Below are 19,234 nucleotides of genomic sequence, written 5' to 3' on the forward strand. Positions count from 1 at the left end.
ATGACTCCGGGAAACAAACGCAACGATCGGTCTCAACTAGCTTGGGCAGAAGAGGCCACGACAGCATTTGAGCAGTGCAAAACACAACTCGCTCAAGCGGCTCTGCTCGCACATTCCGCAAAGGATGCCGAACTATCTTTGTGGGTGGACGCATCCAGCATAGCAGCCAGAGCTGTTCTACACCAAGTTGTCGATGGTAACGTGCAACCATTGGGCTTCTTTTCCCAAAAGTTCGACAAGGCCCAACTGAAATACAGCACGTATGATCAAGAACTAACCGCAATCTACCTGGCAGAAAGACATTTCAAGTATATGCTGGAAGGTCGAAATTACCACATATACACCGACCACAAGCCGATCATGTTTGCATTCCAGCAGAATCCTGAAAGAGCCATCAGCCGTCAAGCCCTTCATCTAGACTACATCGGACAAATCACAACCGAATCCGACATGTGAACGGGGAAGAGAACGCAGTCGTAGACCTACTCTCTCGCATCGCAGCTGTGCACGCAGTGCCGTCGGTGAATTTTGAAGCTCTCGCCGCCGACCAACAAACAGATGATGAACAGCGAACAATTCTGGAAGGTAAATTAAAATCGTCATTAAACCTTAAACAGTTTACTGTTCCAGGCAGTTCAAATCAATTGAATTGCGACTGCTCGGATGAACGCATTAGGCCCTTCATCACGAAAAGATTTCGTGACCAGTTTCTTCAAGCCACGCACGGACTTTCTCATCCTGGTACCCGTGCGACAGCCAAGCTGATGACGCAGAGATTCGTTTGGCCAAACATACGGAAGGATAGCATCGCTTACACAAGAAGGTGTGTACAGTGCCAGCGCTCAAAGATGAACCGGCATACCCAATCACCCCTCCGCCGGTACACTGCACCTGAGGAAAGATTTCGTCATATCAACATTGACATCGTTGGTCCTTTTTCACCAAGCAACGGGAATCGATACTGTCTCACCATCATCGACAGGTTTTCTCGTTGGCCTGAAGCGCTACCTGTTCCGGACATGAGAGCGCCTACTATCGCTCAAGCCCTTGTCTCAGGCTGGATATCCCGCTTTGGTGTACCTACACTAGAGTGACAGGAAAAAAATGACCCCTATCGGCCCACCCCTGATTCGATTCCTAGTCTCACCAGGAGTACTTGCTCCAAATTTGAAGCAAATCGGACAAGTCTAGCTGCCGGACCAACGTGCCTGAAGTTTGTATGGGATTTTTCGACAATTTACATGGAGAAAACCCACTAACTCGCACTTTCGCCGCTAGGTGGCACTGTATGCATAGTATTATCACTGTAAGTGAAAATAAGAAAGATCATTCAATTGCCTACCACTTTGTCGAAGGCTGCTAGTGAATCCGGCTTTGTTAACGAAGTGATATCTGAGTCAGTTTTGCATGGGGCCTAGCAGTGCATGGTTGTGTATCACTACTTGATCCCCACGAATTAAACATTTTTGTGAGATAATGGTTAGGTTTAGGTCAATAGTATGTTCAGAAGATTTATAGTAAGTAATACGAGTCATGTTTTGGTTAGAACATTTTAGTTCCACATTTTACCGCATAGAGGGCGCCAACACTAACTTTTCAACGGAATGAAATAGAGATTAGGTGTCTTCTACAAAGTTGTAGAACAAGCATTTTTAAAAAATTCTTCCGAACATCTCGATATTCTATCTCACTTCTATGAAAAGTTAGTGCTGGCGCCATCTATGCGGTCACAGGTGGAACTAAAATTTTCTAACCAAAATATAACTCGTATTGTACTACAATTCTTCTGGACATACTATTCAGCTAAAACTAACCATTATTTCACAAAAATGTATAGTTGGCGGGAATCGAGTACCGATACATGCACTGATAGGCCCCATGCAAAACTGACTCAGATATCACTTCGTTAAAAGTTTAATAACTTATTTTAACAAAGCCGGATTGACTAGCAGTCTTCAACAAAGCTTTACACAATTAAATGATCTTTCTTATTTTCACTTATAATGACAATACTATGCATACAGCGGCGACAATGCGAGTTAGTGGGTTTTCTCCATGTAAATTGTCGAAAAATCCCATACAAACTTCAGGCACGTTGGTCCGGTAGCTAGACTTGTCCGATTTGCTTCAAATTTGGAGCAAGTACTCCTGGTGGGACTAGAAATCAACTCAGGGGTGGGCCGATTTCAAAAATTCATCATTTTTCTGGACACTCTAACCTACACGCATCACCACGGACCAGGGACGCCAGTTCATGTTGGCACTCTTCGCAGAATTGGTTCGAACGTTCGGAATAAGCCATCTGCGGACTACGCCCTATCATCCCCAGTCAGATGGTATCATCGAGCAATGGCACCGAACTCTCAAGGCAGCCATCCTTTGCCACAACCAGGACCGTTGGACCGAACATCTTCCCATGATTCTACTCGGATTGCGTACCGTCTACAAAGGTGACATCCGTGCTTCGCCAGCAGAGATGGTGTATGGAACAACACTTCGCATACCGTCGGAGTTCTTCCACGAAAATCCCAGCAACAACACCCAATCGGAATTCGTAAATGAACTTCGAGATGCCATGCGTATGCTGCGACCACCTGATACGGCATGGCATGGAAAAGGTAATGTGTTTGTGCACCCCAACCTCAAAACGTGCACAAACGTGTTTGTACGCAACGACTCCATAAGGCCATCATTATCACCACCCTACGACGGTTCATACCAGGTGCATAGCCGAAACGACAAGCACTACCGAGTCAACAATAATGGTCGGAGCGTCAACATTTCAATCGACAGACTGAAACCAGCCTACATGCTCGACGATCACCAGCCATCAGCACCAGTTAACGATCGTCCAGCTGCAACAACATCGGAGCCCCAACCGGCGAGATTCACTCGATCAGGACGACGAGTGATGATTCCACTTCGATATCACTAATCGTAGCGCTATCCAAAAAGGGGGTACGGTAGCATTTCAACGATCATCACCCTCGCAACCCACCGGCAATATCAACGAGGCTTCATCACAGTGATCGTTCTTCACCTGTCGTGCTCGATGCACAGGCAGCGGCTATCGATCGAGTGATCGATCTTTATCAGCCGTGCTGGATGCGCGATCTGAAGCCACCGAGATGCATTGTGTGGTAATCGTTTATTAGTCTGTTGTGCTCGATGCACAGACCGAAATCAAAAAATCATTTGTGTCAATTCTCTATACTTTTGCCCTGTGTAAAATATTTTTTCTTATTTTTTCGATACTTGACTTTTATATATAAGGTAAGCAGTAGCAAAAAATTGTTAGTTTACTAACTCAAACCCAACCGAATACTTCTACCGCGTTTCTAAACGATCCGATAATATATATATATATTATATATATATATATATATATATATATATATATATATATATATATATATATATATATATATATATATATATATATATATATATATATATATATATATATATATATATATATATATATATATATATATATATATATATATATATATATATATATATATATATATATATATATATATATATATATATATATATATATATATATATATATATATTATATATATATATATATATATATATATATATATATATATATATATATATATATATATATATATATATATATATATATATATATATATATATATATATATATATATATATATATATATTATTAATCCATCTGACAAAGAGTCTACATGAATACATAAAAAAACTTATACAAATAAAAATACATTTACATTTACATCAAACAGTTAAGTTAAAAAGTTTCAATCGATTTTTAAAAGCATCCACTGAATGTGAAAAATCAAGTAAGTGGTAAACTCTGTTGAGTTCCCGAAGCATTGACTGAACTGGTTCATTATTTCCATAATCCGTTCGTCTGAAGTTCAATCTCAAGAAATCTCTCGATCTTAGCGGCACAGCTGGTACGTTAAGATTGATCTGTTCGAGAATCGAGGGACAGTCGATGTTTCCTAGCAGAAGTTTAGCAGCAAACAAAGCTCTGGCCGAGCTACGTCGTTGTTGAAGAGTTTCCATTCCGAGCAAGCGACAGCGATCTTCGTACGGCGGTAAGCTAAAGGGATTACTCCAAGGGAGAAACCTCAGCGCAAATTTGATAAATCGAGCTTGAATTGCTTCAATCCTGTTAATCCAGATGCAAACGTACGGACTCCAAATAATCGAAGCAGTTTCTAAGACCGAACGAACAAGAGTGTAGAACCGTGACCGCAGACAGTATGGATCTCGAAATCCGTTGGTAGCTCTGATTATGAAACCAAGATTTCTGTTTGCTTTAGAAATGATGCTCGAGTAGTGATTTCTAAACGAGAACTGTGTGTCCAATAGGACTCCAAGGTCTTTTACCACATTTACTCGCTCAACCGGACTTCCACCGATTGTATATATCCAGCTAATAGGATTTTTTTTACGTGTAAATGAGATAACACAACATTTTTGCACACTAATAGTCAGTTGATTCCAAAAGCACCAGTTCTCAAATAGCTCAATTAGTCGTTGTAGTTCTCTGCAGTCCTCTGTAGATCTGACGACGATAAAAATTTTCAGGTCATCGGCATAAACAAGACGGAAGCCCGGTGGGATGACTAGACAAACATCGTTAAAAAATATTGAAAACAATAGTGGTCCCAGGTTGCTTCCTTGTGGAACACCAGAGCTGTTGGTAAATCTGTAGGACCGGTATGCTCCAAGCTTGACAGTAAGTCGCCTGTCAACTAGGTAGGTTTGTAGCCAACGGGTGAATCGTGAGGGGCAACCTAATCGGTTAATCTTTGCTAGTAGCAGTTTATGATGTACGCAGTCGAAGGCTGCTTTGAGGTCTGTATAGACTGTGTCAATTTGCGCTCCATTCTCAATAGCTTTGATGCAGTGTGATGAAAAATCAGTAAGATTCGTATTTATTGACCTTCCTTTGAAGAAACCATGCTGATCAACTGAAATGTATGATTTTACTGTAGCGAAAAGCACATCACCCACCAAAATTTCTAATAGTTTGGATCCGTCACATAATGAGGTTATCCCACGGTAATTAGATACATCACGCTTATCACCTTTTTTGTGGATGGGAAACATGATCGATTCCTTCCACATGTCAGGAAACTTTGCTTGTGTTAATGACTTGTTAAAAATGACTCAGCGGGGCAGCAATTGTGTCAGCACATTTTTTTTAACACAATCGAAGGAATACCATCAGAACCAGCAACTGCAGATGATTATATATATATATATATATATATATATATATATATATATATATATATATATATATATATATATATATATATATATATATATATATATATATATATATATATATATATATATATATATATATATATATATATATATATATATATATATATATATATATATATATATATATATATATATATATATATATATATATATATATATATATATATATATATATATATATATATATATATATATATAATCACAACCCTACATTAGGTGTTTTAAAAAACTATGTTTATTATAAATTCAAAAATCACTGCACTTCACTCGAACGTTTCTAATACAAGACTGAATGCTGCTGCTTCTAACACGATCGATTTAACACGATCGATGTCTAGTCTGCAATTTTACGTTGGCCGCGTTGATCAGGCTCCGAATTGATGACGGTGCTGTTGTGTTGCCATGTGGTGGAAGTCACGCGTTGGTGACTTCGTCTGTGTGTATTCTTGATGTGGGTGGCTTTCGATTTTTCCTGCGGGACAGCTTGGTTAGAATCCTGTGGATTTCTTGTCTAAAATAGAGAAGGGCAAACGTTGTTAGGGTTAGGCTGAGCGCCGTTGAGATTGAGATTCCGCTAAGCAGGCTCCAGTTCCAAACATCATGATCGAACTGTTTCAGATGAATGTGATCCAGTAGCTTCCGGTTTTCTAGACTCCTGTTGTCGAGAGTTGTTATGTTGTGTGTTGGTACCAGTTGTTGCTTTATGACTAGGTCGTGCATGGCTCCTTGGAAGATTGATTGTTTAATGGTTATGTTTTGGGATACGAAAATTTCCGTTTTGAAATGTATTTTGCAGTTCCAGAAGGAAATGATGAAGTTGCCGTTCAACTTCCGATTGGCGGGACCAAAGAGTGATATTAGTTCGTTATTTTTTGCGTTGTTTATGAGAAGTGTGTTATCAGAAACGAGCTTAGCTATTGTTTCATTTTCTGTTTTTGTGTTACATTGACTGTTCACTCCCAAGATGATTGGGTAGATGCAGTCATCGTTGAATGGTTTGATGAATGTACTTCGTTGAACATAGTTGTCTGGTTGTGAGGTTGTGTAAAGATTTTTCCGATCTTTGATGTTGAATTTTGGGTAGTCTGTAATGATCGAATTTTTGTTGATTAGCGGGTGAATTTCTAGTACGATGGCTTCCCTTTCTTGTAGTTTTGGCACACCTAATATGTATAATAGTGTGTCCTTATTGAGAGCGATTTTGGGAGTTAGGTATGACAGAGCTTGGTCCGGTATTTCTATTTTGACACCCTGTTCTTCTAACATTGTTTTCATAAGATGAATTTCCTTTAGGGATAAGACTTTGTTGCTTGGAATTGAAGCTTTTGCGAGAGTTACCGTTTCTAGTATGTTTTCTAGTATTTTGTTGACTGTTTCTATGTTGATTATTGTGTTTATTAGTTGGATTTCGTTTAAAATGAGATTATTGTCGTTTGCATTCTCTATTAGTTTGTTAATAGTTTTTGTGACGTCCTGGATTCTTTGTGTGTTAATCCGTGTCTGTTGATTATTTCCGTCGACTAGTTTATTGAGCGTGTCGTTTATCAGGTGAAGGTCTTGGGCGTCCGGGCTTCCTCCGATCCATTTCCATACTGTTCCTACGGTGTCCCGTCTTTTTGGCGATGTGGCTTAATTTGCAAGAAATTATTGTAGAGTTCCTTAACTTTGTATTGAATTATGGTAGATAACTGGGAATTAGTTTTGCTGTACGCTATATTTATCAAGTTGTCTATTGTAGTCTCTATATCTGTCAAGTTTATGGGGTGAATAACGTTAATAACTCCTGTCTGAATTTTACAATGACCTTTCTCTAATACCAATAACGGTTTTTTGTTAAGGTTGGTTAGTTCTAATTCTTGGCTTTTCATAATTGTAAAAATTGTTGTCAAAATTAAAGCGATATGAATTGGTGGGAATTGTCTTATTTTCCTGACGTTTCGTGTCGAGTGAAGGAGTTTGGGGGATTTTAATCTACGGCTTGGGATGGCTGAAACGAGAAATTTTTAGTTTTAGTGTTTATATTCTTTATTATAGTGGGTTCCTGAAAGAAAATGTGTTTTTTTAGTCTCCGTGTGGTTTTGGGCTCCTTTTGAATCTGAAAAAGGAAAGTGACAGGTATTATTAGGTGATTAAACTAGTTGTTTTTTTCTTAATCTTTTTAGTTTGTTTTATTGCGCTTAACAATAAAATTAATCTTTATAGTTTTATCGTGGTTTTCTAAGCATTTGGTCGTTATGTATCTGGGGTCGACTTTCTTCCTAGTGCCCTTTTTAATATGAATGTCGCTGTTTACGTTAATATTTGCTGGTTCTTCCTTTTTGTGGTTGTATTTTTTTCATATTGTTTTGTGCTTTTTCCAAATTGAGGATTATTTTATCGGGCTGCTTCCGAAATTTCTGCCGGGTTCGTAATGTTTCTCTGATTGAACACTACTTCGTTGGGAGTAAACGAGATAGCTGAATGTACTGTTTCGTTGTACAATGCGTTTACAACGGACATGATTTCTAGGGAGGATAGTTCAGGGTATTTGTGTTTATTGGTATTAAACATTTCTATTATAGTACTGTGGGTCTTTTCTATTTGCCCGTTCGATTCGGATGAGGATGCGAATTCAATATTAATTCCTAAATTTGCTAGGAAACCTTTAAACTGAATGCTGTTAAAGGTTGCCTCATGGTCGCACACAATAGTTTTTGGTAATCCGAAATTTCTGAAATAGGAAGTCAAGGCGTTTTGAATGTCCGCCGTGTTTCTTGTGGGTATTTCGATTAATTGTAAGTGTTTGGAAAATGCACATATGAATGTTAGGTAGTTACTTTTGTCTATACCAAAGATGTCCATGTGAACTCTCTGGAAGGGAGATTTTTCGATTGGTCTTGGTGAAATTTTAATGTTGTATGGCTTTCGCTCATACTTGTTTTGCGCGAATATGGGACAAGAATTGTTGAAGGTTCTTATTTTCTTTATCATGTTGGGGAAGTAGTATGATCTCTTTATTTGTTTTTCTATTTCTTGAATTCCGCGATGGGCTCTTTCGTGCTCTTTTTTGACGATTGCGTCTTGTCTGTGCTCTGACAGGACGTCTTCCACCATGTTTTGTGTGAGTACGAAGTGTGAGGGTGAACCTGAAAAGTGTTCTCGGTATACTTCTTGTATGAGTTGTAGAGTGTCTTCGGGGGCGAGGATAGCGGTTTGCTTTCCATTATGATATTGTTTGATGGTGTTTGTTATCAAATCTTTGTTGAGATTGTCACTACAAATAATGGTTCAGGTATGATGAGGAAATATTGTCTCATGGATGGTTGTGTTGATTCTGGCGTGTTTAAAAATTATTTGATTTCTGTAGATGTTAATTGGTCGTTCCGTAAAGTGTAGGAAGAAGTCCGAAGAGGTGTCCGCAGAGTGGACTGTGCTATCATCGGTTTCTGTCATATTGATTTCTACTTTTCTACTCAAGGCGTCAGCGACGACGTTTGTTCTACCTGTCTTGTATTCTATGGTGTAGTCGTAGTTTTCCAGCTCAAGCCTCCATTTCAGTATTTTGGTGTTTTTGTTCGATGTTTTTATAAATGTTAATGGTTTGTGGTCTGTCACTAATGTGAACTTATGGCCGTATAGGTAAGGTTTAAATTTTTCGGTAGCCCAGATTATGGCAAGGGCTTCTTTTTCAATAGTCGGGTAGTTAACTTCATGTTTATTTAGTGTTCTTGAAGCAAATGCTATCGGGTGGTCTTTGTTATCGTGTATTTGCGACAATGCGATAAATTTCCTGTAGTAACTAAGTGTGGGGAATAAAGCCTAGTGCAGCGCCCATAGTTTTCGGCCAGCATCAACCCTGGCAAATTCCACGTGATGCAACGCGGAAGTAGGTTACTTCATCAGCTATAGCCTTAAGCTAAGCTGATATTCTGATGCAATCGCGCTTTCCAAGCCATATGCTTACGAAACCGCGATAAACGTTTTGTTTAATTAAACATAAATTGTTGTCGTTAGCCACAGCGGCGACGCCGTTGTTGAAAACAAAGGCTTCCGCGTATGAATCATAATGAACTACTGATTCATTCACCGGGGACTTTACTCTCGCGAGCGAGGAAATAATGTTTTGTTTAGGTCTGAGACTCTCTCAGAGAGAAGTCTACACAGACGAAACGATAAAAGTCTTTTGCGTCAGATTGGAAGAGGTCAGTCGTAATAAGTTAATTAGCGTTCGCACGCCTAGCACACCCGCGTGAGGTGTAAGTAAAGACATAACAAATATTCTAAAATCTGAGGCGGTAATGCATAGTGCACGAAAAACTGCTCGAAATTGTCGAGAATATTTAATTTTATCAATATATTTTATTTTATCAAAAAATCGGTAATGAATCAAGTGGCCAGTTTAGTAGTGACGTACAGATACAGGGTTCAGCAAGTGAAGTGGCTCAATATAAAAATTAAATACATTAAATGATTATTCATTTCTAACTCAATCCATTTTACTCAGAAATAGTCCAATTTTCATATTTCAAAGACCAAATTCCAAAAATCTGAGGCGGTAATACATCTGGTGACAGCGGAAACTTAAATCCGCAAAAATGAAAGGGTAGGAAACGCCAAAAACGGCCCGCGAGGCTTCCCTCGTCCAGTTGTAGTGGAGACAGAGTAGGCAGTGAGTGAAAATTGTGGATTTGGATATATCTTAGAAAGTTTGCTTGTTATTGGTAACCAGTTTTAATGCCTGAAATAAGTCCCGTCGCGAGGAAACCTTAACCATAAGTGTAGTCACCTCGACTAGATTCGAGAAAAGCAGAAATTCGACGATTTCTGATCCTGTTAATATTGAATGTGATGAAAAAAATACGTAAATCGTCTGCGTAATATTGATGTTGAAAACTGAAGAAAAAATCGCAAACCACGAAAAATGCGATAGCTTAAATGTGGAAAAAGGCAAACACTCAGCAGATCTAATCGATTCAGTGCAAGTTTCTTTGTTCGCAAAACTTTGACAGAGTGCGTCAACGGTCCCACACAAATACATCGTTTTGCGCTTGATAAGAGTTTGGAAAGTGTTTCCAACAGATTTGGCATCACGTAAAGTTGAGCTGTGGAACTAGCGGCGCTCCATGTGCTGTAGAAATAGTGGTCTACATCATCTCGGCAAGAACGGGCAGAGCAACAATGCGATTCAGGTAAGTGAACCGAAATGATGGAACATTGCCGTGTTCCGTTTAATTTTGCATGAAACATATGCTTTACATGCGCAATGACATAGGGTTACACTTCCTACCATTCAGAACAAACGCTGTATGTGGAGTAGAATTACATGATTTACGAAGTTAAGCGTCATGTAAAATTGGAATCAAACGTGGGACTAAGTCATTTTTGATGCTCGTATATGTCAGGGTCAGGAGACGTAAATTTGCACTATTTTTTCTAGGTGTGTATCCAATATTCTCGCTTTTTACCAAATATCTAATAAAATTGAGTCATACCACTCGGAATCTGGCTAGCAAAAAAATCGGGCTTTGAGCGAGACAAGCGGAACAATTTGAACTGTCAGTGGGGCTCATGAATTGTGCGCCCGCCGAGATGTTGACTTGTGTCAGTTCAATACAAATAGGATAGGGGTGCTATACGGGGTTTAAAGTAATTATTCAAGCAAATAATCACTAACTCGATGACAAATTTTCTATACTAACACTAACAGACCGATAGAAATGGCGAGTCCAAGCTATCAGGTCGGTTTGTTTTGTTAATACCAGCCATCCTTAAGGATATAAGGATCACTGGTTAAAGATCCACTGTAAGCGCTACCAGGGTATCATGACCCGGAGCAGCACATTGTAAGTGACACGCAAAAGTAGCTGTCCAACGTTTCATTCAATATGAAAACCGTCTCGCGCAAAAAAAAAGCATATTATGCAACCCGACCTCCTGGCATAAAGCCGGAGGGTACTAAGTCGGTCATTCGAAAACACAGAAAGTTCGAAAATTAATAAGAATTAATCATCACCCAATACCACGGAAACATACATTGTTAGTATCGCTCAGAACAAGCCTCTGACGAATCAATTTAAAAATGGGAAAGCACACAGCACGATATGTGTTTGTGTTTGCTTTTATCAAATTAATAAATAAACAGAAGCGTACGAGCTTCGACTGAGTTTCACATTATCATTATAGATTTGATCCCAATCTGGGTACTGCTAGGTACAGTTCACATTCCAAAGTTGCATTGCAGCTGTTTTTTTTAACACTTTCGAGCGATTCTTACCAGTCTCCTACCAAGAGAGCAAGCTTCATAAAAAGCACGACTGCGAAATGCTATAGGTTGCCATAAAAAGAAACAAAAAAATTAAAAACAAACACAATTGACCCGCACATGAACAAAATTTTGGGACAGCATTTTTTTTTCTTCGCTCCGCTATGCAGCACAGCTGTTTGAATAAACAACGGCAGAACGAACTACATAGCGCAAAACAGTGGGAAGAACGAATTAAATGTCAGGTTCGAGCAAATGCAAGCGTCGAAAATTGAAGGTCAGGTTTCAATAACTTGACCGCGAAAATAATAACTTAAAACCATGTAGGTCATTGGAATACGGTGTTTACCTGTGGGTAAAAACACTGTTATATGCTGACTATATTATGTCACCCGTTGCTTTGCGCAAGGTGACTTATTACTTTATGAATCACGTGCAGCTATGATGTAGTTTATTTAGCCAGCCTTGACCATAGTCAAGCTTACGTTAGAACATCAGGGTGGCTTAATTATGATTAGCAAAATATTTGTTATAAGGTTTTGTTAGAAAACACTTCATAGGAAATTTAAAATATAATTGAATCGGCTATAATGCGTTGGAAATATATCGCTGTGAGCAGGATTAGGGTGGTTCGTTTTTCATTGATTGTTAGAAGTCAATAAAGTTTTGATACCACTATAATTTATTATTTGGGACAATTAAAATTAATAATAAAAGAATACACTATTATTGAAAAATGGATAAATTAATAATATTGAAAAATTTATTAAAAATCGCATGGCAGCAGAGTGTGCTGTGGAACGAAAATATTTCAATAAATATAAAAATATAATAATAAAAGGATTTAATCCAGTTAATATTCCAATTATACTTAGTTGTTAGAAAACACTTCATAGGAAATTTAAAATATAATTGAATCGGCTATAATGCGTTGGAAATATATCGCTGTGAGCAGGATTAGGGTGGTTCGTTTTTCATTGATTGTTAGAAGTCAATAAAGTTTTGATACCACTATAATTTATTATTTGGGACAATTAAAATTAATAATAAAAGAATACACTATTATTGAAAAATGGATAAATTAATAATATTGAAAAATTTATTAAAAATCGCATGGCAGCAGAGTGTGCTGTGGAACGAAAATATTTCAATAAATATAAAAATATAATAATAAAAGGATTTAATCCAGTTAATATTCCAATTATACTTAGTAATAGCTAGCAACCATATTAAATATTTATTCTATTTTGAAAAGATGGATTACGAGTTTCCGAAGACGGAAGCAATTCAATGCATTCCAGAATTTGATGGATCTACCGATGAGCTAGATGCATTCATCTACCATATAGAACACTTTGAAAAGCAAATACCCCAGGGAGTGTCACGAGATGAGTTGATCTACGTGGTACTCTTAAAATTAAGAAAGAATGCAGCAGCCCAAATATTGAAAATTAAAGCCGATACTTGGCCAGAATTAAAACAAAATTTAATAAAGAAATTTAGTAAACGAGAACGGATAGAAAAAGGTAATTTCAAAAATTGAGACCCTTCGACAAAGTCCGAACGAATCGTTTAAAGAGTATAAAATACGGGCTGAAATAATAAAAGATCAAATTGATGTTTATAATGAAGGGACTGGCATCAAGGATATGCCAATGATTATTAGCCTTAGATTACATTTTATCGCGGGTCTGCGAAATGAAGAGTTAAAATTATTTGCCGTGGACACAGCGGGATGCCACTAGTGCAATTACTGGACTACTTAGAGAAAGTAGATATTGAAAACCAGTGTCTGAAAGAGATAGAAATCAGGCTGGAATTGTTAGAAATATCGCGTACGCGTACTGTTACGCAACAATGTTGGACACCGAAAAGATATATCGGAAATCCAATTGAATATATAGATGAAGGTAGAGATTATGAGCTACCTGAAAGAAATTATCGGCCAGAAATAGGCGAAAGTAATTTCAAATATTCACCGCAGAATTATGCGGAAACTTACTGGTCAGATTTTGATCAAAATACAAGAACTAAAAATTTTAAACAGAATCAGAAGCCCCGAAGGCAAGATTATGATTCTAACATAGGTCACTACCAAGACCAAAATAGCCAATTGGGCGTAAATTGCTTCACGAATGAAAGAAGCATAAATACAAATTTACGGAATTATTACGCAACCAGACAGGGTGCAAATACTAACAGGCAGTTGCCTGCCGAAAGATACAATGGCCACGAAAGGCCCAAGACAAGGCCAGATAACGGCAATAATAAATTGGGAAGAGATACTTCTCAATATGGAAAATTGAATATAGAATGTACTAGGAACAATCAGTTACTAGTAAATATCGCCTCAGTTGCAAGGCCAGATACTAAAGTTAAGTATATGCTTGATACAGGAGCATTCCTTAATGTAATAAGATGGGACACGCTCTCGAAAATTGGAGCTAGACTCATCAGTTATAGAGATAAAGTAAATATTACCGGTTTTAATCTGACACAGACAGAAACCATTGGGTCAGTAGAGACCAATTTCATAATTGGGAATTCCGATTATAAAATTAAGTTTTATGTGGTAAAAGACCTATGTGTTCCAGGAATTATTGGAATTATCGGGCCCCGTGGTGGTGGAGGAACGCTACGTGGGAAGCTGAGCTGCAAGCAACCGGGCGGGTCATAGGTGGTGGATAATGCTTAATCGCGATAGCAACTAGTTGTGATTCGCGACCCGAACCAGCAGCGGGGGCTGACTGCGGGTGTGGTAGGACGAGGTAGTGGGCCCTATACGTCCTAGGCCTAAATACCACATGCCCTAAAGCAGCCCTGACAAGGCGAGTCAGCGCCGCCTTTAAATAAGCGCTTAGCCCAAATCCCTCTCCTCCCGTTATCCTTCCTTCCTTCCTTCCTTCTGCGGCTGTTCGCCCATCTAAATATGGAAGCTGTTCTTCAATGTCAGCTTCTTTCACCGAACAGCCTAGATAAGCCGTGTAGTGTCGGTAGTGGTTGTTTCAACCGGCTAAGAATAACACTACGGACTACCTGTTTCAGTGGTAAAAATCTACCAAACAGGGAACCCCAATTCCATAGTGTCATGCGACCCGTGCTATGGGTAAAATTGTTGAGGGGGTTTAAAACATTCTCAATGGCGAACGGAGCCTGGGAAAAGTCGGGCGAACTCCCCAGTATGCTGCATTACGCAGCGGAACGTTCACTCTACACACCGATTTTTTTCACCGATGATCCACTTAATTTTGCCGAATTTTTGTTGGCTGGGGGTTTGCAGAGACTCTCGGCTGATGGTACTTCGGTGAAGTTTTGTTGAGTTTCGATTATCAAATTTCGATGTGTACAGATGAACCTGCCCAGAGGCCGTGTGGTATCCGGCCTAGAATTGAGCCACTGGAGTCCTGCTGCCATGTCGTAGGAGGCGACTGAAAGTAGGAGACCCTAAGTCAAGGTGTAGTTCCGTGCCGAGGACTTAATGATTGGAGGGTCTAAAATATGCCAGTCGCGCACGGAGCATTTTGGGTTTTGCCCTTGCTGTGTTATGCGAATCTCTGACACAGTGGACCATTATTTTCTTCGCAAATCGTGGGAATCAAATGATCATGTCCCATTTAAACCTGATATGGCTCGCTAAATGCGTTAACATCCCAACTCGCTTGGTGTCCTCTAGTTGTTGTGCAATTTGTGTTGGAGATGAAATGTACAGTTCTCTAATCAAAAATGGTTAGAATAGCACAAGTCAATCTCCAACATAAACGTACAGCAACTATGAATTTATCTCGACTCATGCAGGAAGGTAAAGCTTCCATAGCATTGGTTCAAGAACCGTATTTCCATAAAGGAAACTTCTATTTTGGAAAGTTACTTAACACTGCCTTCATTGCTTACAACAAGACAGGCATGACTAACCCACGTGAAATGCCTCGTGCTTGCATTCTTGCAAATAAGGCTATTGACGCGTGTCTCATATCGGAGCTCACAACTCGCGATATCTGTGTTGTCACAGTTACATTGACTGTCGAAAACGTAGACAAAAAAAATATATATTGTTCAGCATACCTACCGCATAACGAATCATCTCCTTCTGATGATTTCAAAAGCGTTGTATCATATTGTAGCAGAAATGGGCTTCCGCTCATTATCGGCAGTGATGCGAATGCTCATCACATCATTTGGGGCAGCTCAGACATCAATCTGAGAGGCTCTGAACTGATGGAGTACATAAGTAGTACAAATCTCCATATTCTGAATGTGGGAAACCGACCAACTTTTGCGAGGTCTGGGAGGGAGGAGGTGTTAGACATAACACTTTGCTCTGATAGAATTTTGCATGAACTGGGAAATTGGCAGGTTCCAAATGAAACTGAACCGTCTCTATCCGATCATAAATATATATTTTTCGAGCATTTTGATGTCACCTTCAATGTGGTGACCTATCGTAATCCTAAATCTACAAACTGGGACCTCTTTTTGGAAAACTTGGCGACTAAATTTCATGGATATTTTCCAACAATTAGTCAACTAGACGACTTAGATGACGTCGTGGATACGACAAACTCATTCATATTAGCATCCTACGAAGAAGCTTGTCCACTTCGTACTGTTAAATCGACTAGGGGAACCCCTTGGTGGAGGGCTGAGCTTGAAAGAATGAAGAAAGTTATGAGAAGAGCTTGGAATCGGCGTCAGCGTGATGACTCCAGGGCTTTCAGGTCAGCTCGTAGTGCATATAAGAAATGTCTTAGATCTGCAGAACGGGCTGGCTGGCAAAGCCTATGCACTAATGTCTCTAGTCTGAACGAGGCTAGCAGATTAAATAAAATTCTCTCCAAATCGAATGATTTTCAGATGAACTCCTTAAAAACCAGAGATGGTGTTTATGTGACGGACGAAAAAGATGTTCTTAATTGTCTCTTCGACACACACTTTCCAGGCTGTATCGATCCGGAGTTGATCAACGTTCACAGATCTCATTCTGGTGATTCGGACTCGTGGGCGTTAGCACGCACATTGGTTTCCACTGAATCGGTCAAGTGGGCAGTTGACAGCTTTGCTCCATACAAATCACCCGGAAAAGATGGGATACTTCCCGTGCTACTGCAAAAGGGATTTGATATTCTTAAACATGTCTTGAAAAAGATTTTGCTTTCCAGTCTTGCTACCGGGTATATCCCGAAAGCATGGCGAGAAATATCTGTTAGATTTATTCCCAAAGGGGGTCGCTCAAGCTATGAAGAAGCCAAGAGTTTTAGGCCAATCAGCTTAAGTTCTTTTCTTCTGAAAGCTTTGGAACGGATAATCGATCATCACATCAGGAACGTTAGTTTAGTTGAATATCCACTGCACAAAATGCAACATGCATATCAGTGTGGGAAATCCACGATCACTCTGCTTCACGATGTTGTTTACAACATTGAGAAAGCCTTCTCGCTCAAGCAATCTAGCTTGGGTGTATTCCTAGATATTGAGGGTGCTTTTGACAATGTGTCCTTCCAGTCTATTCTGGAAGCGACGCGCGGTCATGGGATACCTGCATGTATCTCAGGTTGGATAAACGCAATGCTTAGTAACCGCATGCTTTGCTCGTCACTGCGACAGGCTGAGATACGGAAGTTGAGTATTTGCGGTTGTCCTCAGGGCGGCGTTCTGTCACCTTTGTTATGGAACTTAGTAGCTGACGGCTTGTTGAAGAAACTCAATGAGCTTGGATTTCCAACCTACGGGTTTGCTGACGATTACCAAATACTAATTACTGGATTTTGCATCGGAACAATCTTTGACTTGATGCAACAGGCATTAAGAGCTGTCGAACAGTGGTGTCGACAAGTTAAACTATCAGTTAACCCAAGCAAAACTTCAATGGTTCTTTTCACGAAGAAGCGAATAACAACCGGGGTTCGTCCCTTGCAGTTCTTTGATTCTGAGCTACTGTGTGCGGATCAAGTCAAATACGTTGGAGTCATATTGGATTCCAAACTGAATTGGTCTGCTCACATTGAGTTCAGAGTCAAGAAAGCGTGCATGGCCTTCGGGCAGTGCAGACGAACTTTTGGAAAGACCTGGGGTCTCAAACCTAAATACATCTATTGGATTTACACGACAATTGTACGTCCAATACTGTCATACGGATGCCTTGTGTGGTGGCAGAGGGGAGAGGTGGTGACAGTCCAGTCAAAGCTAAACCATCTGCAAAGAATGGCGCTCATGGCGTTGACTGGTGCTTTCACCACGACTCCGACTGCTGCTCTTGAGGCACTTCTAAATATCAAACCATTACACATACACTTAAAACAAGAAGCACTATCATGTGCATACAGACTGCAGGTTACTGGGCTTTGGAACAGTAATCATGTTGATCTTGCTACCAGTCATATACGATTGTGGTCACAAATGGTTACATGGGGTGAAGATATTCTTGCTCCCAGCGATATTACACTCACTTGTAGTTTTCCTTACAGGACATTCCATGTGAAGATTCCCTCTCGAGAGGAGTGGTTGTCTGGCTTTATGGAAAGACAACAACAAACGCAAGTAGTCTGTTACACTGACGGTTCTCTGATGGAGGGACGTGCTGGTGCTGGTGTCTACTGTCGTGAAATGAGATTGGAACAATCTCACTCACTAGGTAGATATTGTACTGTATTCCAAGCAGAAATCTTTGCGATTATGTGCGGGGTGCAATCGGCCCTTCAACTGAGTTTGTCCGGCAGAGTTATAAACTTCTGCTCCGATAGTCAGGCTGCAATCAAGGCCCTTAGCTCAGACAAATCCCGGTCCAAGCTAGTGATCGCGTGCCGAACCCAAATCGAAGAACTAAGCATTGTCAACACTATCTACCTTGTCTGGGTGCCCGGACATTGCGGTATTACTGGAAATGAATGGGCTGACGAATTGGCCAGGGCAGGTTCAGCGATTGACTTCGTTGGTCCTGAGCCCGCCCTGCCAATTTCGACAAGTTGGATAAGGGAAAAAATACGGTCCTGGGCTTTGTCCGAGCACCGCAATTATTGGAGAAATCTACAAACGTGTCGCCAAACAAAGGCGTTTCTAGAACAACCATGCCCAGTGGTTTCGAAAAATCTCTTACATTTTTCGAAGCTCCACTGCGGCATGCTGACCAGGGCTTTAACCGGCCACTGCAAACTCAATTATCACATGGCAACTATTCAGCGCGCTGAGTCTTTTTCATGTGATCTTTGTGAATCCGACTACGGAACCTCATATCATCTGATATGCAACTGTCCAGCGCTAGCGCAATTGCGATTTCGAGTCTTCAGCCGTCCTTATATAGACGAAACCATGTTTGGTCGACTGAAACTCAGAGACATACTAAAGTTTCTTATCCAATGTGGTAAAGAGCTTTAGGATTATTCGCAGGCAAGTTGAACTACTTGTGAGTTTAACTTACCTGTTGTTTATTTTTGTTTTGTGCTGTTATTTTTCCCACCCTTCCAATTCTACTTCCCCACTCCTCCTTGTCCTTTCCTTCCACTCAGGAAATGATGAAAACACACGGCAAGGCACAAATCCCCGACTATGTACGGGGAACGTGCCATTTGAGCCAATATATTCTGATTCCTGATTCCAGTAGAGACCAATTTCATAATTGGGAATTCCGATTATAAAATTAAGTTTTATGTGGTAAAAGACCTATGTGTTCCAGGAATTATTGGAGCAGAATTTTTAAAA

General features: G+C 39.7%; 2 protein-coding genes across 3 annotated transcripts in view; one reads left to right on the plus strand and one right to left on the minus strand.

The window, feature by feature from the left end:
• The first annotated feature begins 2,254 nt into the window (after positions 1 to 2,254).
• LOC131675878 (uncharacterized) lies at positions 2,255 to 2,935 on the plus strand. The gene has a single exon (XM_058955012.1). The coding sequence runs from the start codon at positions 2,255 to 2,257 to the stop codon at positions 2,933 to 2,935; it is 681 nt and encodes a 226-aa protein (XP_058810995.1).
• A 4,399-nt stretch (positions 2,936 to 7,334) lies between these two features.
• LOC131684352 (protein ovarian tumor locus-like) overlaps positions 7,335 to 19,234 on the minus strand; it is a 1,641,868-nt gene continuing 1,629,968 nt past the window's right edge. For both annotated transcript variants that reach the window (XR_009304657.1, XR_009304646.1), the window contains exon 11: positions 7,335 to 7,396. The gene's annotated coding sequence lies outside the window, so the exon portion shown is untranslated. The remainder of the gene's footprint in view (positions 7,397 to 19,234) is intronic.

Source organism: Topomyia yanbarensis, chromosome 1 (genome assembly GCF_030247195.1).
Source record: "Topomyia yanbarensis strain Yona2022 chromosome 1, ASM3024719v1, whole genome shotgun sequence".
Lineage (NCBI taxonomy): Eukaryota > Metazoa > Arthropoda > Insecta > Diptera > Culicidae > Topomyia > Topomyia yanbarensis.

Excerpts from the sequence above, each read along its gene's own strand:
- LOC131675878 (XM_058955012.1), top strand. The coding sequence starts at position 2,255 with ATGTTGGCACTCTTCGCAGAATTGGTTCGAACGTTCGGAATAAGCCAT.